Raw genomic sequence first — 25,619 nt, 5'->3', positions numbered from 1 at the left:
TGCTCCATCTATCTCCAGCGTCTAGGATCCGGAAACCAAGAGAGAGACCTCTCCTCTCCATCCTGGGTCTTCAAGCGTCCTCCCTCAGCCCCGCCTGAGGGCGTGACCATTACTGAAGCCTCAGTGGGGGTTGGAACTTCCAGGCCAAGGCTGGGATGGCTACCCACTACAAAAAACTGTTTAAACCATGATGGAATTAGATCCTTCTTTTCCTCCTACCCCTATCTCAAGCTTCCAGGTGACAGACACCCTTTCCTCTGTCCCAACTGAAACCTGGTGGCCTGTGCGTTGAAGTGACAGTAGAAACTCTGTGTCTGGAAGGACAATGGATGTGGTTGCGGATATGCAGAATTCAGTCAGTGCCTGGACACAGAATACTGGTTTTGTTCAGCAAGTAGAATACTATCAGTAGTGTCTGGCTTGGCCTTCTTGAGGAGAGTTTAAAAGGGTCCTTTTGGGAAAGCTGGCCAGCCCAGTACTAAGAAACATTACCTATTGAAGTTCTAGAGTTAAGCATCTGGTGGATCACCCCATAAAGAACTTCACACCAAGCTCAGGCTTGGCCTTGCAATTTTCAGTTACCTTTATTTGTCCCTTACTTTTGAGACTGAATGCCATTCGTGGACTATGAGAAATTTCAGAAATGTTAAATAGCTGATAGGAAGAAAATGCCCTGTGTCAACGGACCAGAGTGGTTGGAAGAAAGAAAGAAAGAAAGAACAAACAAGACTTTAGGTGAATGAAAAAAAACAAAAACAAAAACAACAACAACAAAAAAAAACTCTAGGATCTACCATCAATATTAAATTCATGAAACATTTAAATTAATGCTTTAGAAGACAAAGGAGAATTCTTAGAAATTACAAACATGTAACCAAAGAAAAAAATACCATGGCAATGAAATAAAGTAGAGCAGATGCCTAGAAAATAAAATAAAATGAAATTAGGTAGGAAATATTTTTAGAAGTAAAGGTAGAGGGCAGGGGGAGGGGCGGTTGGGAGATTGAACATTGAAATAAGAGGAGAAAAATAATAACACTTCCGGTGACTGAAAGCCATGTTTTACCAGTCAGAAAATGGCCACCACAGACCTGAATCACAAATCTGTAGCAGACCCAACTAAACCAAGATAAGGAATAAGAACCAGAACATGTTGGAAGAATCAATGATCAGAATGGCTCAGACTTCTGGACAGCACCCAGAGAACATTCAAATGATGAAGGCTGGAGAAAAATGCTTTCCAATCGAGGATTTTATACAGTTTTCAGAAAGTTTTTAAGACAGTCTTGGCATCATCAAATAAGAGAGTAAGTGAGGGGAAGGGACACAGCATGAAGGAAGAATACGACTTAGCACAGATAAGAGGTGAGCAGACCTCCAGGATGCTAAAGGAGAAGGCTATGGGCCAGACCTTAAGAGCAGACAGATCAAATAGGAGCCAGCCAGGGAGCTTTAAAAGATTCTTCTTCCAGATAATAAAAGAGGAGGTCTGGGGCTTAGCTCACTTGTAGTGTGCTTCCCCTGCATGTCTAGGGTCTTTGATACCATAGCCAGATCCAACCCCATTAACAAAAATTGCTATTTCACAAGATTAACATTATATTGATATCTAAATCATGAACAGTCACCACAAGAAAACCATGGGCCATTATATTGAATTAGCATTGGTGTGAAAATTTTCAATTAAATATTGTCAAACCAAATTAAAAGCACATTAGAAAGACTGTACATCATGACCCAATGGTACTTATCCCAAGCGTGTAAAACTGGATTAATAGTTGTAACTTAATGATTGTGATATATACAATAGTGAAAAAATATAAAGAACATGATCATCTCAGCTAACAAAGAAAAAGCATTGGACAAATTTATATTTTTTTCTTCATTAAAAACAAGAAACAACTACAAAACTACCAGCAATTTAGGAGTTCAAAAAAGTCATCAATATAATAAAAGCTATTTATCAAAAATGTATAGCTGGTATCATAAAAAAATATGAAAGGCTTTTCATCAATATCTGGTTTATAACAAAGATGGCTTCTTGTATCAGTGTCTATGTTACTGAAAATGCTAATGAGTGATCAGACAAGAACAATAAATAAAGGCATAAAATAAGATAGGAAGGAAAAATTTTTTAAGAGTAATACTATCCTATGTGCTGAAAGCAGAAAACGAATTCACAGAAGTTGCAAGATGCAAAATCAACTTCAAAAATCCACTTGCAACCTTATGAAAATACTGACCAAGTTGAAAAACATATCAAGGTAAGCCCCTTTTTATAATAGCACCAAAAATAGACAAGAATAAACTTAGCCAAAGAAGTGAAAGATCTTGGGAGGAAAAAAAATATTTAAAACATAAATAGAAGAAATTGAAGAAGATACAGAAATCCAACATTCATGAGGCACAAGAATATTATTAAAAATGGCCATGTTCTCCAAAGATTCAAAACTATCAGACACAGATTCAGCACAACTCTTGTTAAAATCCCAATGATATTCTTTACAAAAATGGAAAAACTCATTTAACAGTTTATGTAGAATCACAAAGACCTTGAATAGCCAAAGCAATTCTAAGAAAGATAAAGGCACCACATAGTCTGTCTAGAAATTTTATTATAGTTTTATTAATAACAACACTAGCATGTTGGCATAAAAGCATACTTGTAGATGAACCAGACAGAGTTGAAAATAATTTCAAGCATATGGAGAGCTCAATCTTGACCTTGGCACCAGAGGACAAAATGGAAAAAGGATACTCTGTCTATTAAGTAGTAGTGAGAAAACTTAGATTTCCACATGCAAAAGAATCTAACTGAAACACTTATCTTACCTAACCCCAAGTACCTGGGAAGACCCAGAAGGTGAGGCTCCAGCCACAGTTCCAGATGAACACATGGGGAGGAGGCTTCTTCATGAAGTCTTGCCAATTGTCTTTTTAATATCACACAGAAACCTGGACTTCAAAACTAAAAATAAATGCTCTACACAGCAAGAGAAATAGTCAGTGAAATGAAAAGATAGCTTTACTGGGCAACATGTAAAACTCATGTCTGAGAAGGAGTTGATATCCAAAGTTTGAACAGAATTTATACCACATTTAAGTGATAATATAAAGTGATTTTGAACAACTACACAAAAAATGAAAATAATCAACAAATGTTTTCGGGGTGTCAAGGAAAATAGTTATTGAAAGCAGATAATATGTACAAAATAGTCTGTGCTAAGGCAGCCTCTTCAGCCTGAAATCTGGGTTAGACACTACTGTGATTTAGTGGTAGCTTGAATATGCTCTATAAGGATCCCTGCCCTGGGGGTTGATACTTAGTAGGGCAGTGCTAAAGTGGTAGAGACATTAGCCAAATAGACTTAAGTTCCATAGCAAAGTACTAGCTGAGCAGGCTTGAGGCCCTGGGCTCAATCTCAACAATACAGGGAGAGGTTTGACCTAGTGGGTGTCCCAGCCTGGCCCCTTCCACACCTGTCTTCCTGTCTCTACAAACTCCCCTGTCAGTATGGTGTAGCCTTCAGTGCCATGCCCTTGACCCCCCAAAACTATGATTAAAATTTACAGATGGTTGGGCATTTTGTTATCATAGTGGATAATGGACATGAACATAACAAACTGGAAAGATGCTGGCCTGACTATGCTATGGGACGGATAGCTTCTCTCTACTGTTAACGGATTTGTTACAAATGGCTGTCCCTACATTCTTCTGCTCCAGATGGAAATCACATATGGCAAGGAGCAACACAGACTCAAAAACTGATCTTCTAAACACTGAGGCTTATAATCCTAAGCCTTGAGAGCTAGAGGCACATTGCTCTAGGCTTCGAGTACCCGCACCCAGCAGCATTGTTCTAAGCAGTTAACTTCCACGAGTTTGATGGGACTTGTTGGTGTTGACTGGCACAGAGGAAAGCTTAGCCTTCTGTCCTATTTTGTACTTTTTCTAACTTTTTTGCCCCTACCCCTATGACACACTCAGGCCCAGGCCCTTCCTCCTGGTAGCTGCAGTTCTGCATGGTGAAGGTCAGCCACAGTGGACCTCTGTGTAGGAGCCCTGCTCTACAACATAAAAAACCATCAACTGACTTCTGAATTGACATGAATACAAGAGAATGGAGAGGACTGAGCTGTCCATTAAATTGTCCTCCTGTTATCAAATAAAGGCTCCTTTGTCATAAAGGCCAAAAAGAAAAGAAAATGTGTATGTTTAATATATGGGAAAAGAAGTCTATTTTTTGACCTAGTACTTGAAGAGAAGATAGGGCAGAAAGCCCAGCCACCCCTGGCCTGAATTTAGACTCCATATTATTGGTGTGAGAGGGGTGAGGGAGAGATCAGTGATGGCTGCATTGCTGCTAGAAATGAGTTTTTACAGCAGGTGCTAAATTAGATGTAGAAAGTAGTGGAGTTATCAAGCCTCCATGGTCATGTCTGACCTTCCAGGTCACAGCCGTGGGATCATAATAAAAATGGGTTTCAGGCTTATCGAGAGAGGCAGCAATAACTGGCGCAGAACAGTTTTCAAGTTTCTCCACAAATCGGATGACACCGGGGCTTATTTGGGGTCATGAAGGGGGTACATTGGTTTTGATCAGTTTTTAGAACTATACAGTAGCTTATCTGTGGGTCAGAGAAATTTAGTTTTCTCCATTCTTTTTTTCATCCCCCACCCCCACTCCTCTTGGGCACTGTGCAGATTGGCCTCTGCAAGCTGGTACAAGGCAATGAGTGTTAATAGGGCTTGGGAAGATCCAGATTCCATGTCTACAGCATCAGCTCCAAGCCTCAGCCTTACTGAATGTTAGATTCAGTTCAGAGACAGGACATCACATCAGCAAATGGGAAAATAAGTATGATAGCAATGAAAAAAATAATTCACAGAACTCTAAGGTGCTGATGAGCAAAACTCACCAGCACTGTTTTTATCCACTTCCAAAGTGTTACTTTCACACTTGGCGTCCCTAGCTTGACTTCTTTTCTCTTTGGCTCAGTCATAAATTATTCTTGTTAAAACAGTTCATTCATGGCCATCAAACCCTGTTATTAAGCAAGTGGGGAACAGGTAAATAAATCCACTTGGCCCTGCCTTCTTTAACCCTACAAAATGTTTAGAAGTGTATAAAGGCAAAGATAACAACAGTGTAGGACATGGGTTGCACTTGAGTTGTCTCATGTTACCTGCTGGGTAGTTAAAGTACTATAGACATCAGAGTTTTAACACTATAACTATAAACCTTCCAAAAAGTCCCTGGGAGAAGCATTATCATGTACTAAAGGAATGTTTTAAAGTCAAGAAATAATAGAAACATCTTCCTGCATGAAAGAGGCTTCTGTCCATAAGTTGTTCCCCTTCTCTAAAGTGCTTTTGACCAGAAGAGTTTCAAGTTTCAAGGGGTTTTGAATTGGGGATTACTTGCATATATTCCACTATTTGAACATCTCTAACCCACATTCTAAGATATTAAATACTTCTAGGGATGTCAGATACTTGGATTAGAATGCCTGGCCAGTGCTAAGAGTGTTAGAAACAATTTTAATGGGGATGAAACGAGGCCCCCTTTCCTTTGCTTTGTCTGGCAAATGAGCTTCCAAGTGATGAAGAGCCAGAGAAGCTTTGGTAGGCATGCTGGCTAGTTTTATGTTAACTTGACACAGACTAAAATCATTTGGGAAGAGACACCCTCAACTGAGAACCCTCCCAGATTGGCCTGTAGGCACGCATTTGTGTGTTTTCTTGATTGGTGATTGATGTGGGAGGGCTCAGTTCCCTGTGGGAGCTATAATACCTGAGCTGGTAGTCCTAGATACTATATAAAGTCAGACTGAGGAGACTTTGAAGAACAAGCCAGAAACCAATGTTACTCCATGGCCTCTGCTTCAGTTCCTGCCTCCAGGTTCCCGTTTGAGTTCCTGCCCTGATTTCTCTAGATGATGCACTAGGAACTGTAAGCTAAAGGAAACCCTTTTCTCCCGCCTGTTGCTTTTGGTCATGGTGTTTATCACAGCAATAGAAACCAAGCCGAAGCTTTGGGATGCAGCCTTCTTGTATTCTCAGGTACTTGGGTTTGCTGTGACACCTAGTATCTTGGCGCACATAAGTTGTCTGACCACATCATGAATGGTTATTGGTTGTTTCACTTACTCTTTGTGTAAGGAGAGGCTATAGTGTACCTGCTGGTTTTGTCCATCATGCTTTCTTTCCCACAGAAGCTACTGAACATTATTATTCCTGTGCCCTATGTAGGATTTGTTGTCAAAGAAAAAAGCTTTATGAAAATGCAAACATAATTTAAATTTTTTTCTCTGTAAGTATAAAATGAATCAAAGTAAGATCCCCTGGAAAACAAATTTGAAACTCTGAGTTGTTCACCATGATAGTTTTGAAGCATCATTTATAGCTGTAATGATAATAATAGTGCTGTCCAGCCTGGTGATTGGCATCTGATTTAACAATCTGCTTAGGAGTCATGAAGCAGATATTCATTCTGTGGGAGATACTCTTATTAAGCAGTACTTATACCAAGCATTGCCACCCAGAACATTTGCAATTCATTTTGCCAACATGTCAGCACTCACTGTGTGTCTGGCTGCTGGGTAAGTGAGTATGCACAAAGCTTGCCTCTTCTTCCCCATAGGTTCATGAGCTCTGCTAAGTCAGGCATGTCAGCTGGCTTGCTTTCCAGTGCATTAATACAGTGCCTGCAGAATGGTGGTGATGTAGAAAATGGATTATTGTAGTCAGGGCTCAGGGAATGGATTGTATGTGAAGGAGGTGATCGTGGAAGCAGAAAAATGGGCTAGGAGGCTCATAGGAAAGGGAGAAAGAATGTCCACACTTAGAGCAACCACATGGTAGTAGGCTCCATCAAAGAATTGAGTAGATGATTGATCAGATTCTGAGAGGGAATTAAGGACAAAAAAATGGGGAAGCTAAGGTTGCTGACCAGAAATAGATTGGAGTGTTATTTCATAAATTGAGGTGTTAGAAGAAAAGATGGCCAGGTAGTTAGAGGACCCAGGGGGCTCAGTAAAGATAAACCAACATTGTGTGGGCTGGGGAAGAGAATGGGTGAACCTTATGAACATCTCCTGTATGCAGTTTCTATTATTTCTTGACTTTAAAACATTCCTTTAGTACATGATAATGCTTCTCCCAGGGACTTTTTGGAGTATTATGTAATGACCAAATCATGGCTTTTTTTCTCAAAGAGGTATTGACACACAGTGACAGTAATATGGAGCTCTGTACAGAGAGGACTTCTGTTGGAATGGGCAGTGACAGCATGGAAGAGATGCTTTTTAAAGTGAATTTTATGTGCTTGCTGTATGTATATGCACCAGGAACATGCCTGGTACCTACAGTGGCCAGAAATGGACATCAAATCTGATCCTGAAACTGGAGTTACAGATGGTTGTAAGCCATCATGTGGTTGCTGAGAATCAGGTGGTGGGTGGAGCTCGTAATTGCCAAACCCTTGTTCCAGCCCCAGAAGAGGCTATTTGAATAAAACTTGTGGTATGAATCCAATACCTGGAGAGGCAGTGGGTGCCTTCCAGGTCCTTCCTAATGTGAGTTAAGAGAGACAGGTTCTGTCAAGAACAAGCATGCTGATGAGTGTTAGAAGCAAGAGCAGGGCCAGCTTTGACACAGGCCTAGGAACTCAAGTGTCTGAGCCTTCCAAGGTTTCTGGAGAATGAAACCAGATGGCTCTGCATTAGAAAATTCACGCTCCCTAAGTGAGAGATGGGGGAATTCAACCATAGTTCTAAATTCTGGCTTTAAATTCCACTTCACATGGGATGCTTGTCTCTACCCAATTTTGAGGCTGTATTCTAAATCCACCGAATTGGAGCCTTTAACTTGAGGAGCCGTACATCAGTATCACATAATCCTAGGTGGTTCTGTATGCAGATAGAGAGGCAAAAGCAGTGATTTAGAATGGAAGGTGGCAAAGTCTAGGTAGGTGCCGGGTACTGAATATTCTCAGCTTTCCAAGCCATGTGATCTTGGCTGCGGCCACTCAGCAGGGTCATTATAACACAGGAGCTACCTACAGGAGGAATGAACCGAGCTGGATCACAGTGTCTCCTCACACACACAGATTTCATTTTGTGTCGTGTCCAAGGCATCTGAAAATATAAAGACAAACCTCGGAGTATAAAAACGGGCAGCCCTTTTGCCCACAGATCATGTGTTGGGGAACTTTTTACTTACAGAGTGTAGAAAAGAAGCAGGGAGATGACAGTGTAGATCGGAGAGGACCTGCCCCTGTGTGTGGCCAGTCAGAATGGCAGAGTGAAGACTGGCAATACCAAGGAGCTAGTGAGAGCTACCTGTGTTCTTGCCCATTTGGAGTGCCCAGAAGTGACCACACAGTGTTTGAAGGAATCATTGTGTAGAATCTGCTACTTGGTATGCTTGAATTTTGTCCTATTGCTGGTAATGGCTGTTCATTTGGGCAGCAACCATGACAAGAATGAATTTTTTTTTTCTTTCCTTCTGTGCCCACCATGCCTTAGTTGTCAAAGAATGACTTTTCCTTGCAAATAACTTGCAAACAGAGTGTAGCTGGGAAGTGGTGGAGCACACATTTAATCACAGCACTCTGGAGGCAGAGCCAGGTGGATCTCTGTGAGTTCAAGACCAGCCTGGTCTACAGAGCAAGATCCAGGACAGGCACCAAAACTCCGCATAGAAACCCTGTCTCGAAGAAAAATAAAAGAAAGAAAGAAAAGAGAGTATGTTCACACTGAGGCACAGCTGCTCCCTTCCACTAAATTACTCATCACCAGCTCCCTGCAGGCTTCCCTGGTTGTTCCCTGATTGTTGCCCATTGAGGACCTAAGGGTAAATGGGCTGCTCTGTTGTCACCTTCCCCTGTCCTTGGACTTGGTTGTTGCAGGCTTCTTATTATTTGAGAAATGATAGGGCTGGAAAGGTGTTTCCACTGATACCTTCCATGCTTTTGAATCATCTGTACACTTCACATCTGCCTGATACTTGATTTGTATATTGTTATGATATACAATAATAGTAGTAAGCAGACCTATCTACTTCCTATGATGAGTGAGCAGACCCATCTACTTCCTATGATGAGTGAGCAGACGCATCTACTTCCTATGATGGGTGAACAGACGCATCTACTTCCTATGATGGGTGAACAGACCCATCTACTTCGCATGATGGGTGAACAGACCCATCCACTTCCTAATTTCTGCCCTTAGCACTGGCCATCTTATCCTGCAGGAAATGCTTCCACTGTCATACCCCGCTCCCACTCCAGTGGAGTAGCCAATCAGTGGTGTGAAGGATCAGCTTTTTTTTTCTTTCAGCTCTTCCTAGAGACTACAGAGTGAAATCTACATGGGACATTGCATTGTTTTATTTTGTTTTTCCTCTTGCCACTGAAGAGGTCTTTCTCACAAAATAGTAAGAAAGTTCTTCCTATACCTTAAAAAAAGTAAGTTGGGAATGTAACTCAGTGGTAAAACACTTTTTTTCTTTCTTTCTGACTTGTATAGGGAGTTCCATCCACAGCACTATAAATGACAAACACAATAATTATGTGAGCAGGTAAGATTTGAAGCACTTTCCTGTTCCCAGACATATTGCACATCAGTTTTAAAACTGGTTTTTAAACTTTGAGGTTTGTGATTTTCTTTCTTTCTTTTTTTTTTTTTTTTCTGCTCCTTACTGGGCCTTCACCAAGGATTGCTATCTCAGAACCATCATTGATGTACTGACAGTAGGTACCTGAGATTGTTGACTGACAGCTGCTGGTATTGTCATTGCTTTTAATAAAGCTTCTGATGTTTTCCACATACAGCACAGTGAAGACCCAGACTTATTAATTACATTAATTTTCCCTTCTTTTCAGAATCATTCACCAGCTTAGGTCTGCAGCATCAGGCTACTATGCAGCCCACACTCAGTGTGGCCCAGAGGGACTCCTGACTAGAGAGGTGATGTCTTAAGGAAAGGAAGAGACTAGGAAGCAAGGCAAAACTGCAGGCATAGTGTAGAGCTGACAATCAAAAGTTCCTGATGATGGCAAGAGCTGAAGGATGTTAGGGAAATGATCCAGGAGCACAGAAGTCAGAAGCCACCTTAAGGAGCATCCTTGCTACTGGATCTCAACTTTAACCATGCCTTGGAAACACGGTGAGCTTGCTAGAATCCTGTAAGATCAATTAAATCTGTGACACTGAGGAGGACAGAAGCATTAGTCATCCTCACTTGTAGTAAGGGATGGATACCACTGGCATATTCCAACTCCCTCCTTGGCCTTAGGAAGCTCTGAGCAAGCTATGGAGCCACGGTCCTTAGACACACGACTTTTCTCCTCCCTCACTCCATAAGCTTCATAGGTGATCTCACTCCAGTCCTGCCTTAAATGCACCTGGAACTCCCAGGCCTGTGGCCCACATACCCTATTCTGTGCACCAGCTTCTTCCATTACTTTCCAGATGTCTCCAAGCCACCTTTAGCTCATGATACTGAGCACTGGAATTCCTTTCCTTAACCCCAGCTTGCTTGTTCTTGTAGACTCCTCACTCCATGAAAGGTGCTTCTTCTCCAAAGCTGAGGCTGACCTCTTGAAGTCTCCTCTGGTCTTTCGATCCTGCCTCTCAGCTTGTGTAATCCAGCCCACCCTCTCATCTCATCCCAGCTTTCCATGGGGATATTATCATTTGACTGAGGTGGTTTCAGTAGCCTCTCACACTTCCATGGGAGGGATGGTCTTGGTCTCATTGGGCTCTATCTTTCATCTCTTCAGAGACCTCTTTCTAAATCATAAGTTTGGCCATTTGTTGCTACATCATGCACATCATGTATTCTGCTCATTTACCTTCCCTTTAATCAGGTCAGCTTTTCCCATCTCTTTGTGTCCATATACCTATACTCAGCCTACTTCCTCACCATCAATAAATGACACCATCGCCTGTCAAGTCAGGGCTTCTCTTCCTGTGTTGTGAAATCCTAAGCTGTCAAGCATGAGCTACTCTGTTCCAAATGCTGTCAACCAAATGCTATCACAATGCAGAGTAAACTTAATGGGCCCAGTGTTGTCCCTACCCTAGCAGCAAAGAGTCTAAGAGTTGGATCTACTCTAGAGGAAGTAAGTTAGCCCTCATAAGGTGCCCCAGCTGCCTCCTGCCTTTTCAGTGGCCATTTCTCTTTCTTCTAAGACCTGGCCCTCTCTGACTCTCAGGTCCTAACTTCACCATGGACCACTTTGACTCTCGCTTATTAGTTTATATACTTGTAAATTATTCTGTGTGTGTCTGTATGCATGTGGGGGCTAAAGGACAACCTAGTTCTCTCCTTCCAACTTTACACGGGTTCTTGAGATAGACCTAGGTCACCAGGCTATCCAGAAAGCACCTTTATCCTCTGAGCCATCTTGCTGGTCTCATTTGTTGTTTTCATCTTCAACTTCTTGGTTGTTCTGGTCCTGATAACTTGGGATGTGGTTCTGATTTCCCTCCTGAGGGTCTGTCCCTGGCCTGTATTATATCCTAGCCTTTATTTTCCTTCATTCTCTTTTGACATTATTTTCTAGCATAGCTCTCTTGGCCTACTAGGCCATCATTGTCATTGTTTCCACCATTGTCCCTATGTGGCCTAGAAGTCAGCCACTCAGAACCCGATAGTCTAGTACACGGTATTTGGCCCCTTATCCTCTCCTCTTACCTTTCTGCTGTGGCCTGACAGTTGCCCAGTTAACTACTTCTCAGACTCCCTACCAATAAGGGAGCCCAAAAAAAAATATGTGTGTTGGAACTCAAGCCTGCCCCTTTCAGCTTTGTACCACACAGCATGCCATGTTATGATGTCATACTCTTATTATTATCTTTAAGAATCCTTATGAGGAAGTGAAGTCCTCTGTCCTTCTTGTAGCGGGCCTATTCAAGAAGGTCCCATCTCAAGAGAGATACTAAGAGAATTTGACTTAACAGTAGAAAAGAGAAGTGAGAGTGTGAGATATTACTCAAACTCATGTCAAACAGGTTCTTTGCACACAGGGAGCCTCACATTGTGTGTCCTGTTGCATTCTCTTGATAGAGATTGAAATGGTTACAACATTGGCAACCTAGACTGTTCAAAATGGCTGTTGAGAAGGGGGGCTTTCAACTTTGTTTGGTGTTCTCTACAAAGGAGTTGAGTGTAAGTATAGGGAAAGGAGACCAGAGATGTTTCTGATCTTGGGGAGAGAATACCAAAGCAGTTCATGAAGTGAGGTAAGAGGAAAGATGTGGATGGGGAGCTCCTCAATAAATTTTTTTAAAAAGGACAATTAATTAGTTAAACAATGAGGTCTTAATAAAAAGAAGGAAAAAATGTAGATGTTCTGACAAACTTTGCATACTGCTTTGGTTTGAAACCCAACTACAGCCCACTTAGACAGCAGAGCTTAGCATTCTCCATCTCTGCTGTCCATGCATGGGGACTGATGATGAAGGTACCTTGAAAGATTCTGGGAGAAACATTTGCCAGGCCATCCTGGTTACAAGTCCATCGTGAGGCATGTTCTACATATTTACTTTCTAAATGCTTAGAGAATTCGCAGGTGGCTGTGTGACTGAGCTGGTTGTTTTAACAGGCAGAAAAGTGGTAGGTCATTTAGACATGTGTTCTGATGCAATAGGAAAATACCTAATTATTCCATCTGGGGCTCAGCTTTTGGTCTCAGTTAAAACTGCTGAAAGCAAAGCTCAACAATTCCTGCAGAGTAGCTTTCTTCGCATTGCCTGTCTGAGAAGCATACTCACTAGGCATGATGGCTACATCTTCATTATTTGTACATGCAACCCATGAGGCTTCAGGCTCAAAACTTAGTGAAAGATTTCTTCTTGAAGCTCCTGTAATCTCCAGTCGCAGGATGCATCTAGAAAGGCTATGAAAAGCCCAGATCTATTGCAGCATGCTCCCAAAACTGACTAGTAGTATTCTCTCCCTTCCTATAGAATGTGCTGGGAAGTTAAGTTGTGAAAACCAGACAGCTGGTTGTTGTGCCTCACTGGTTCACAGCCATATATCAGGATACAGGCTATGATTGCTGGTCATCTGTCTTCAGAGAGCAGGTAGATGGAGCAGTGCATCTTGCGGGGAAGTTGTTTGCTTGATTTTCAGTCAAGGGGGGTGCTGGCTGATGTGTTAGGGACACAGACTAAATTGGAGTAACTAGCATTTTTTCTCTGCAAAGGACCAGGTGGTAAATACCTTATGGTCTGTGGGATTTACCCACTCTGTTGTGACTACTCAGCTCTGCTTTTGGACGTGAAAGCACTCACAAATGAATGGGTGTGGCTATGTTTCAATAAAACTTTATTTATTTGATTGTATGTGTAAGAGAATCTCAACATATGTAGGGTTATGTGTGTGTAGACCATAGGCAGACCTCAGAAGTCATTTCTCAGGAGTCATTTATCTTATATTTTAAGACTCTTCTCTCTCATTAGCTTGGAGCTTGAGGAATAGGCTAGCCTATCTGGGCAGAAAACCTTAAGAATCCACTTATTTCTACCTCTCCAGAGCCAGGATTACAAGCATGTGCTGTCACGTCTGGCCTTTTACATGTGTTTTGGGGAATTGAACTCAGGTCCTCATGGTTCCATGGCAATCACTTTGCCAACTGAACTATCTCCCCCATCCTCAATAAAACTTACTTATAAGAATAGGAGATAGTCTGGATGGAACCATAGCTTAACAACCTTTGTTCTGCATTCCAGAAAATGTACCATAGGCTGTAGAACTGACTGCAGAGGAAGAATATGGAGGATATCCGGATAGCTCTGTTGATGTGTTTATTATTTTTTTCATAGCCAAGACCTGTATGTGTGTATGATTAGTTTGTTGTCAGAAATAACGAGTGTTATTTCCTTTGGGAGGGTGCAAGCCAAATTGCATTATTTATTTTTACCTCCTTCCTCCTCCAAATCATTTGAAGTAGCTTACGACAATGATATCTGTAGGACTGGGTATGACTTGATGGTAGAACATATGTTTAACTTGCATGAAGCCTGGTACCCCCCAAAATGAAAGAAAAAGAAAATTAAAAGGCATATGTGGGTTTGGGCTATCCAATCCTGCCATTTCTTACCCACTTTACAGCTCAAGCTGGTAACAGGGCAGTTTCTGAGGCTGTTCAGCCTTGCGGCACTTCCTATGTTGATTACTGGTGTGTCTCCCATCTTATCTTCACAAGCATAATTTCCTTTTGGGAAAAAAAAGCCCCAATGTGTTCCTTCAAGTCTCCCACTGAAGGAAGTGGTAGTATCCGTCACTTTTCTTTTGACTGAAGTATAGCCAAGAACCATTCCACCAACTAAGTGGGTGTAAAGGAAGGAAATAGAAAATCATAAGCTAATGAAAACTCTGGTGGACAAGTGACTGTTCAAAATATACTCCAAGGCTCAGAGGACTAACATTTCATCAAGAACTATTTTCCTGTTTCCTTAAAAACACATCTCTGCTCTGCAGGCAAAGAGAAAGGGGGAATTATATCAGTTCAGCGAAGTGGTTGGAAGCGCTGCCTAAGAGGCGCAGAAGAATCGGGACTTCAGCAGGAAAAGATGGCCATCAGTGGGCATCAGGCACAAGACAGCAAGGCCAACTGATTGGAAACACTGCTCATGGAATTGTTCCTCTCAACATAGTTTTCCTACAGACCTGCTCCCTGTTTCACAGCTATGAGTGTATATAAATGACTTTCAGATGAGACCTTAATTATGATTAGATCCAAGTCAGATTCCTGGCAATCAGGAGGTATGTGGTGGTCATCATCAAGAAGACTCGTAGGTAGCAAACACTTCCCTAGACCACGTGGATACTTGACAAGAATTCATTCCAATAGAAGCAACCCAGTTACATCTTAGTAGGATATCAAAGACATTATGGGTCACTTGCATGACAGAGTGTAAGATGTAATAGAGACTGATTCCATGCTAGACAAGAGATAAATATTATGAATTCTTCAATAAGAAGAGAAAATATTGTGTATCTATTCTGAAAAACACTTAATTAGTTCTGTACGTTTAGAATAAGTCTAACCTAAATGGAGGAGAAAACATCTCAAGAGTGCCCTTCTTGAGCTGTGATCCTCATTGACTCCTGGTACAATGGCAAATTGGAAGGAACAGTAATGGGGCAGAGGGCAAGTAGACCACATCAAGGTCATAAGTATGCATACAATTTGATCCTGAAACTTGACATGCACAGTTTACTTTTTAAAATGTTACAAACTTTCAGGCTTATAGAAATGTTTGTGTAGAGATTGCCATTGTATCAAAGCTTGATGTGTAGCCTGTATAGTAGGATACACCTTTAGTCCTAGCACTCAGGAGGCTAGAGCAGTAGGGTAGCAAGTTCTAGGTTAGCCTTGGGTATATGGTGATGCCCTGTCTCAAAAAAACAAGCAAACAGAAAAAAATGATTTGCAGGAAACATTTGGAATTCTAAAGCTTTGGGGTTCCAGAGCTCCTCACAAGTGAATGAGAATCTGTATACACAAGCATGGAAGTTTGGCGAGGATGAAGTATGAAATGGAAAGCAAATGTCACAACACCTTTGATAGTAATAACTCCATATGTGTATGTGTGTTGTATGTACACATGCTTGTACACAAAATTGATAAGAAACCATATAAGCATGCAGTGGCAAAAAAGCAAGCTTCTTTTCAAGTCAGGTGTGATGGAGAACCCCATATTTATCCTTGTCACAGAGCCTGGGGAGCAGGCTTGAGAAGTCAAGTAAAGTCTGGTTTTAGCTTGAGAAGAGCAGCACCTCATTATAAGTAGAGGGCCTGTCTTTTCATAGCTGCCTGTGAGGCTTATGATAGTTCCATGCTTCTCGGCCTCAAGTATGTCACTGATTCATTGAGCCATTATTTGTTGAATACGTACTGTGTACAGGATGCATCATGCCAGGTACCGAGTCTGTAGGACAGTTTCATGATGAAGGTTCCCCGAGAGCTGCAGGCTCCAGCAGGCAGACTCAGATGGGCCAGGCAGCCTGCTGCAGCAACCCTGTCAGTCAGGTGGACTCTAGTGCTTGAGGATCAGTTGCTAGCATGAAAACAGAGTGGAAAGGACTACAAATGTGTGCTGAGGTTTCTTCCTCCTGGCTCTAGTTTCTAGGTGTGTACTTGGAAATAGTTTGTGATAATAATTAGCTTTAATTATAAAACCTTCTAGGCCAGCAGGTCTCAACCTGTGTATCGTGACCCCTTTGACAAAACTCTTCTACCTCCAAAATTATTTATGTTACTATTCATAACAGTAGCAAAATTATAGTTATGAAGTAACAACAAAAATAATTTTATGGTCGAAGGGTCACCACAACATGAGGAATTGTATTAAAGGGTCACAGCATTAGGAAGGTTGAGACCACTGTTCTAGGAAGAGGTAGTCTGCCTGTTACATGACAGTTGACCTATATAACTCTCAGTTGACTGGTGTCTACTTGCACCAAGCAAAAATCTATCTATAGATAGATAGGGAAACACACACACACACACACACACACACGTATATTTTGCTATTTGTCAACTCAAATATTTGTGGTTTTTCTTCTACAGAAAAAGCAAAGGACAAAAGATCTCTCTCGGGTGTTTCATTCCTACAAGCCATATGATCACAAGGTAAGAGAAACATATGATTACTGTGTTTGGGATTAGAGCATTTGATGACAATTCCTGTTCTAAGTCTAAAACATGTAGGGGGAGTGCCTGGCTGTGATGAGTCCCAGACCTAGATCTTTCTAAATGGATAGCACAGTTTTCACTAGTATGTGATAATTTTGAAAATGCATGACCAGTTACATTTATATTTCTATTTTAAAATGTCTTCTAAGTTAAACAAAATTTCTATTTCTGAACTGAATTGCTTCCATTTTTTAAATTATAATGTAGTTACAGGGGGCTAGAGCTGTTACTTTGTGAAAGAGTACTTACCCAGCATGCAGGAAGCCCTGGGCTCGCTCCCCAGCACTGTCCCAAACCAAGTCCAGCGATGCACTATCAGTGATGTGTCAGATTGAGCAAAGACAGTTTGGGTATTTTCTTGAGATGGTGGTGGTGATTCCTATTTTAGTTGATTAATGTTCTCTTTTGAAATACTGTAGTGAATGAACCAGGCTTTGCATTGGGTAGAGACAGTTGAAACCTTTACTATCAAATCTTGATTCTCCCTTGTTCTGATACTTACTGTGTATCAAATAATGTGTACAAGCAGCAGCACATGGCCTGATATCTGAAATGCCCTTTCTAAGACTAGCAAGGCAGAAGACAGATGTACGGGCTCTTGGGCTCTCTCCTACTGCTCAGGAAAGACCCACAGCCATTCCTGTTCAGCCTGTGTCCAAACTTTCCACCTCCTGCATTTGAAGAACTTAAGGTGTATTTTTTTTCCAATAAGCATTTCATGACATATTTGTAAAAGATAAGGTTTCCTTTAAAAAGTACAAAAATCAGGGGTTGGAGAGATGCCTTGGTGGTTGAGAGCATTGGTTGCTCTTCTAGAGGACTCTGGTTCAATGTCCATTGCCCACATGGTGGCTCCCAACTATATATATCTCCATGTCCTCCAGAGCCCTCATCTGGCCTCCACAGGCACTGCACACTTGTGTGCACAAACACACATGCAGTCAGAATACTCATGCACATAAAATAAAAAATAGATTTTAAGTTCAAAAATTGTATGTTTGGGGTCAGTCCTAGTGCTCTACATCTTCATGGAGAAACACATCACAGGTTTTCTGAGGCTTGTACAAAAATCTATGCCATGAAATGCTCCAATAAATCTGTTAATTTGAGGTGATTTCCAAAGGAAACAAACAAACAATAAAATCACACAGTGGAAATGCTACTATAAATTTGAGTCTTTACCTATGAACTCACAGCCAAAATAACTAAGGTTAAAAAAAAAAAAAAATCCCATTCCTCGGTTGAGAGAGATGTCTGGACTCCGGAGACAACATGAATGTGCCAGCAGTTGATGGAGCTTCAGAGAACTTAGAGTTTCTAGTGTGTAACAAAGGACTAACTGACTTGAGCACCGGAAAATTTTAACGAAAGTGTTTATGCTTTGTGGAGATGTGTGATACTAAAAACTGTTATTTCAGAGTAATGTTTTCCAACCTCAGTCTGTTACTTTGCAGAAAGGAGGGATTGGTTTAAAAGAGATTGGGAGCCAATAACATCTGGAAGTGCAGTGGGAAGGTGACATAAGAGTCATGTGATAGCACTGGCCCAAGACTGGCCAGACTGCTGTGGGGAAAGTTGCCCCCTCCATGAGGCCATTTAATTAGCATAAATGCATTCATGACTAAAGTTAGCATTTAAGAACAACAAATTTTCAAAAGCTTTGACAAATCAATGGTTTTGCTAGAGTTGTCTGAATTTTTCCTACTTCTGAAATTCAGAGATGAGGTAAATTCCTTTATTCTTTTATTAGCGCTCTTAATGGAGTCTAGCCAGCTGTAGCTCCAACCAGCTTCCTCTTCATATCCTTTGTGGCATTGTATCAAAGTCACCTCAGATGATTTTTGCTTCATCTTGTGAGGAGTTCATTCCCCTACAAATTAGTCATTGGCAGTGAAGAATTGAATAGAAATGCTAGATGGAATTCCTTTTGATCTTTGCTCTCAGATTAGTAGTAAGTTGTTATGAGGAGCTAGCCTGCTAGATGAGTGATTTTTGAGCCTGTAAAAGTTGGTCTGTTGGCATTCTCTTTCACTCTCTATGTTTGTAGGGAGTGGGGTTGTAGGCAGCTCCTCCCACTTCCTGAGCTCCCTGCAGGCAAATCTTAATCACACTACTTTTACTTCAGAACCAACTGCAATGTCCACAAAGATGAGAGCCATAGGAAGACATGAACATGTACTATCTTTTCAATCTGAGAGTGGGTTTCTCCCCCTACCATAAATAGATAATAGAGAGTTTGTCTCAGACTACTTTGTCATTTTAATTAGCCAATTCCAGGCAGGCAAATCCGTTTTCTAGGTAGATAGCTTTGAGTATAAAATGTTTTACAAGATGTGATTAAAGTTGATTCAAATATCTCATGCTCAGTGAGATTTCTGGAGTTGTTGTTAGAAAATATAAATGTGTATTGCAAATGAAACCTTACACAAAATAAAATATTGCTTGTCTGGAAACTGCTTTTAAAAATTTCCAAGGAGAGGATACGGTGCATGAAGTAAGCTGGACCATGTGTTGACAGTTATGGAACCTGAGTGGCAGCTTTGTGGGGGTTCGTTCTTCTGTGTGTTTTCTATATGATTGAAACTTTCCATAATGCTAGAGATGGGAGAGTAAAGTAAACTCAGGCCAGGTCTTGAGAGTGAATATACTCATATTCTTCTCTCTCTGGCTACACTTTTAATGTTAATTTTTCCCTTGATGTCCTTATGTGCTGAAGAAGAAAAACCTCAGCATTTCCGTGAGTTCATTATGCTGAGTGAGCTCAGAAATGGAACTGCTGTGCCTCAGCTGGTGTCATTTCCTGGGATTTCATCCCAAATTACAGTGGGTCAGTGAAATGATAGCCTCGCCTACTGTAAGTGCTAAAACAGTTGTCATTACAAAGAGTAGTTAGTGTTCAGCCTTGTCTCAGTGAGTCAGGTGTGTTTGCCCTTCTGTTGCCCCCACCCACCACCACAGCCGGGCTGCTCCTGCCTAACCCAGACATAGGAAAGTCACCAGGTTAAACAAACATCTGTTTCAGTGAGGCCGGCCTCATTTCTTAATCACACCCTAAAGCTTTTGTGTAGGTGGTAAATGGTCACTCAGTTTTCTCTTAAATGCTATTGTAAAAAGCAAACAAAGCTGAACAGCAAAGTGTGTACCTAAAGAGATGTTGGAAACATTTCTCAACTTGAAAATATGGCTGAGGACCTGGAGAATTTTATTTTGGACCGTTGTCTCTCCATTAAAAAAAAAAAAAATAGTTGTCAAGAATTTTTATAATAATAACTATTTTAAAAGATCATTTAAGAAGATTTGACCAATCCATATTCTCTTTTATCAGTTCGAAGTGAAGGGAACATCAGGAAAGGCAGCCCATCAGGAAAGTAGCAAGGAATCTTGATTATATTTTATCCATTTCTGCCCTCAGCAAAATAACTAAATTTTAATAACTAAAGCATGCAGTTTCTGAAAACAGCATACTAACAGCCAGGAGAGGTTTCCCACCAGCAGACCTTCCAGGGCATACAGTGTCAATCTAGAACTGAGTTTTCCTTTCTGTAAGGTACAGGTAAGTGAGGGCAGGCAACAATTAGAATGTTCCTACTAAATGTGTGTCAGTTTCCATGTACAGTGTGTCTTTATCCTGAAGAAAATATTGTGCATGTAAAAGAAGCATCTCTTTTTTTCTTTCTCCTTGCCTTTCTTTTTCTTGTTAGATTTTATCGGAATTTCTGTGTTCAAGGGAAATCTAAGTTTATTAGTTAAACACAGATGTTTATAATCTGCTAATGTAAAAAAGTCACTATAAAATATGAAATGGCTTTAAAGGAAAAAGTTAGGAAACTTGATGCAGGTCTGTAGCAGCTTTTAACATCTGCAAAGTTGAATGAATTCTAAAGCAGTTAATCTGAGCGGATTTATATGTCCCCCACTAAAGGCAATACTAGTGTATTGTTGCTCTTGCACTCTCTAGGTTTTGTGAGGGAGGCACATCTTATCTTTTCTTTAGATGATAGCTGTGTTAAGAATTTTTCTATATATATGTTATATAGAAAAACATAAGCTAATGGCCATGCTTCAGGAAAAACATCATTGTACATCGTCTGCATTTGTTGAAGTGAGCTTTTTCTTCGTCTTTTGGTGATGGCTATTATTTTAATATATATTTCAACCAATTGCAAACAAATTCATGTATCTCAGTACATGGCTGTGTATGAATGCACTCCACCTCTAAATAGAAGGAAAATGAACATCAGTGCTTGTTTCAGCCCAGAATCTTGCTTATGCAGCGATCTGGCTAACTCAAAATATAGCTTAGAATTGGCAGGAGAACCAACCTGACCCAGACTGCTCAGAGGTCTGTTTAAATCCACCCGCCCCACCACTGCATTTTACCTTCACTCTTCATCCACTAACAGTCCGTTCTATTGTCTAAATCCACCTACCGAATGTACATGTCTGCTTGGCCAAACCACAAAGTCAACCCCAACAGCAATTTTGAAAACGCTAGTTACTGCTTCAGTAATCCAGAGCTTTAGGAAAAAGTGGCAGCCTATCAACTGAAAGCAAGAGTGGGCTATAAAGACTAGTACCCGTTAATAGGACCTCTGAAAGTGCAGCTGCCCAGGACCACTCAATGGAGACACCAAGACCCAGATACCTAATGCATGTTAACAATCCCGGGATTAATCATTAGGATTCATAACGAACATTTTTTATGTTATTGTGTGGTGGTATTGTATTCCCCAAAATATTGTGCACTCTAATAAACTTATCTAGGGTCAAAGAACAGAACAGCCACTAGATACAGAGGCTAGAAAATGGTAGTACTCACGCCTTTAATCCTGGCATTCCAGAGGCAGAAATCCCTCTGGATGTCTGTGAGTTCAAGGCCACATTGGAAACAGCCAGGCATGGTGACACATGCCTTTAATCCCAAGAAGTGAGCCTTTAATCCCAGGGAGTGATGGCAGAAAGCAGAAAGATCTATAAGGCGTGAAAACCAGAAAATAGAAGCATTTGGCTAGTTAAGCTTTTAGGCTTTGGAGCCGCACAGTTCAGCTGAGATTCATTCTGGATGAGGACACAGAGGCTTCCAGTCTGAGGAAACAGGATCAGCTGAGGAACTGGCGAGGTGAGGAAGCTGTGGCTTGTTCTGCTTCTCTGATCATCCAGCATTCACCCCAATACCTGGCTCCAGGTTTGTTTTTATTAATAAGACTCTTTAAGATTCCTGCTACATCTTGTGGTTTCATCCTAAAGATTGTTTGAGGGCTGGTAAATAGATATCTCAGTTGATAGAATGGTTGCTGTCTTGAATTCAGTTCCCAAAGCCCAAGTAAAAGAAAACTGGAGATGGGAGTATATACTTTAATAGCAGTGCTGGGGCTTGCCACCACCTAGGTTACTGTCACTCTCCTTCTTTCCAGGTATGCACAAGGCCCTTGACTTGCCCCTGGCACAATGCCTGCGCCCCCAAAAATAGGAAGATTACTCTAAGCCTAACATGAGATGATCATAGTGATGTGTTAGTACATTTTATTTGTGTGTCTGTGTATACATGTTTTTATGTGTATAAGCACATGTGTGACTATTCAGGCACAAACATGTGGAGAGCCAAAGTTGATGGTGTCTTCCTGGTTGTCCTCCATTTTCTGTATTGAGGCAGGGTCTCTCACTGGACCTGAAGCTGCCCTGTTCCAGCGGGTCTGGCGAGCCAGTTCATCAGTAATCCACAAAGTTGTACTTCAGGCAGTCACTCCATCTCCCTAGCTTTATGTGGTTTGGGGGAGTCTCCTACAGCACTCACACTTTCATGGCAAGCAGTTTATCCACTGAGCACACACAGTCCAAGCAGTTTTAGGATATTATTTTACTTTATGTGTATGTATGTTTTGCCTGCATGTATGTTTGTATATCATGTGCACACAGTGACTGTGGAGGCCAGAAGACATGTGGTTCCCCCCTGGAATTAGAGTTAAAGATGGTTGTGAACCCCTATATGGGTTCTGAGAATTGGACCCAGTTGAGCAACCAGAGCTCTTAACCACTGAGCAATTTCTCATCACACCCCAAGCACAATTTTTTAAGTTGTAATATCAAACATACAAAAAGTTTATCTCAATAACCCACACTTCCCAAGACTACCTTAAGAACTGTTTATATAAACATTTCAGAGAACCTTATCTACTAGTACTTGGTGAAGTTTTATACAATAAAATTATTATATAATATAATACAATAAAAAAATCAAAATGTGAGGTGAAATTTTCTAAGCTCAGCTTTTAGCTGAAATATACAAGGGAAATCCACATCAACAGTCTTGGGCTGTACTACTGTCCTTTCTTCCCTAAGAGGTTAGGCATCTTGGTGACATCAGTTTCATAAATACTTGCGTCATACCTTGTAAGCAAATGTACTTGTAAGTCTCATCTCAGAAGCTGTATATTGATGTCCATCAATCAGATGTTGAAGAGATGCAAAGCAGCAAAACTCTTCTCACCTGGCTCTTGTCCCCTGATCCTACTGTTTGAGGAATGATGGCTGCCTCCTTCGATCTGGAGGCAGCCACGGTGTTGTCGGGTCCGCGTTTCCCCCACTTCCTCATGCTCCAACACAACACAGCATCAGAGTGCTGTGAGCTGTGCTTCCAGAGAGAGATGGGATTTGGATCCCTGCCTGCTGGCCCTACAGAGCCTCAAGCTATCTGCTGTCTGGAAATAGCAAATTCAGTTTTTAATTGATCCAGCACTCTATGGTAGCCAGATTTCTCATGGCATGTGCAGATAAAGAAACAAGTTATTGATCTAGTGTGTTGATGCCGTGCTTAAAACAGTTCTGTAGCAGATTGCCCAAAGCCATTTGTGCATGTGACTCTATTTTCCATCTTTGGCAAAGACAAAAATGCTTTTAAAGTAATTTTAAGGATGTTGCTAAATATCAGGAGGTTTTGAGTAAATGTCTAACTGACAGCATTTCTTTACTATTACATTGACACACATCCTAATACAAAAGTCCCACTCGGGTAGTAGCCTCAAAATACAGGGATGTGAAACTTCAAGAAGAGATTAAATGATCCCCTCAATTCCCCTCTAAAAACAAGTAGCCCAGCCTCAGAATGAAGCACACATGAACAACCCTCTGAATACAAAAACAGCTTCCATTTATTAAAATGCCTTCCTTCTGGAGATGGCCATGTGACTGATACCACAGCTGCAGTCATAACTCACCTTGCTTCCTGCTTCCACAGTCTCTAATCCATGCTAACCTAATCCAAAACTCTGGCCTCCTTTTCACCACATCATATTTAAGTAGCAGGTCATGTTTCCTTGAGCCTAACTTTGTATGTATGTACTTTCCTTCAAGTGGGATATTAAAATTAAACCTTATATTTTACACGTTAGTCCAGTTTGTTTTGCTACTGCAGCTGCAGGGGTCAGTAGGGAAAGTAGTGAGTGCACAGGGCAGCCATCGCGATGCTACTAAAATGATGTACCCTGAGGCCCACAGATCCCCAGAATTCTGCTCCACTGGTTAGCCTAAGAACTTACAATGCGATGAGAGCCAAAGAGGTCTTTATTGTGGTTGTGGGTTATAATAAAATAACCATTAGAAGCTCACCATGTAGCTGGCACCTCTGTGAGAGCTTCACATAACACATAACTTAGTCAACCAGGTAGCTCTTGAAAGTGAGTACCCGTGAGCTAGTGGGATGGCTCAGGGGGGCAAGGTGCTTTCTGCGTAAGCCTGGGAGCCTGAGTTCAATTCCCAGACCCAACATAAAGGTGGAAGAAGTGAACTGACTCCAAAAAATTGTCCTTTGACCTCCATATACAAATCTGGAGCATGTGTGCCTACATAGATCATACATACTACATACACAACAAATAAATACATTTGAGGTTAGACTTCTTGTACCCTGTCCCACCAATGAGGAACCTAAAACAGAGAGGTTAAGTAACTATTGTAGACCACACAACTAGACTTTCAGAGAAGTCTTGCTCCAGAGTATATGCCCATTACCTCTGTGGCCCAAATAACTGAAAATCAGCAGTAACCAGTACTCTAAGAGGTGGGTTGGTAAACACCACTTAGACTCAGGACTGAGATAGACCTTCCTTCTTCCTTCTCTCTCCTCAACCCCAAATCTCAATCTGCACAGAGGTGTAAAATCAGCCTGGATAGAGGAAGTAGGCTTCCCCTGGGGGTTGCAGCCTGTGTGCTGTAGAAGTTAGGCCTACAGAAGCTAGCCAATGGCTCTTGGCTACTCTTGGCATGCAGCTCCCCAGAGAGCACTGTCCGGCTTTCTCCCTAACTCTCCTCCTGGGGCCTGTGGAGGTCATCAAGTGGCAGAGTGGCCTCAGACCCAGAACACTGGAGCTGTCCCAGCTCGTCACCTGCTGCTCATGTCATGAGAGCTTGCCCTCTGCCCTCATGTCGAGCTGTGTACAACCACCTGACTCCAGCCCCAGGGGCTCCAATGCCTTCTTCAGGTCTCCACAGACAACACACACACACAAACACACACATGTTTACATAGTTAAAAATAAATCTTCGAAAAAACTTTCAGATCTTCCCTCCATTTCATTTTCTGCCTAGAGAATGTGTCCTTCTCCTGTCCAGAGCCCAGAGTGACCCCATCAGGCTAACAATGGCCAGACACAGCTTATCAAGTATTTACTTGTTTATTCAAGAAGAGAAAGCAGCTTACTCACTAAACTCAGACTTTCACAAATCTTATGAAAACATATTAACCTGGAAAATCTTTTTTGAAAAGTTGCTTGAAAGTATAAAGAGAAATTAAAAAGTATTCATATCTTATTTTCAAGAATTTTAACTGCCTCTCCAAGGATGGTACACTTTGTTTCTTAGAAGTACGGCTTATCATAAAATAAAATTAGTGACTTCTTTTTAGCTGGT

The 25,619-nt window shown here is 41.3% G+C and overlaps 1 protein-coding gene across 1 annotated transcript in view; it reads left to right on the top strand.

The window, feature by feature from the left end:
- The window catches only part of Cdkal1 (CDK5 regulatory subunit associated protein 1 like 1), a 554,248-nt gene that overhangs the window by 421,661 nt on the left and 106,968 nt on the right, over positions 1 to 25,619 (top strand). The window contains 1 exon segment of the mRNA XM_036189139.1: positions 16,590 to 16,652. Coding sequence (XP_036045032.1) covers positions 16,590 to 16,652 — 63 coding nt within the window.

Source organism: Onychomys torridus, chromosome 5 (genome assembly GCF_903995425.1).
Source record: "Onychomys torridus chromosome 5, mOncTor1.1, whole genome shotgun sequence".
Taxonomy (NCBI): Eukaryota; Metazoa; Chordata; class Mammalia; order Rodentia; family Cricetidae; genus Onychomys; species Onychomys torridus.
The sequence above is the reverse complement of the archived record's forward strand: the minus strand, read 5'-3'. Positions and strand labels throughout refer to the sequence as shown.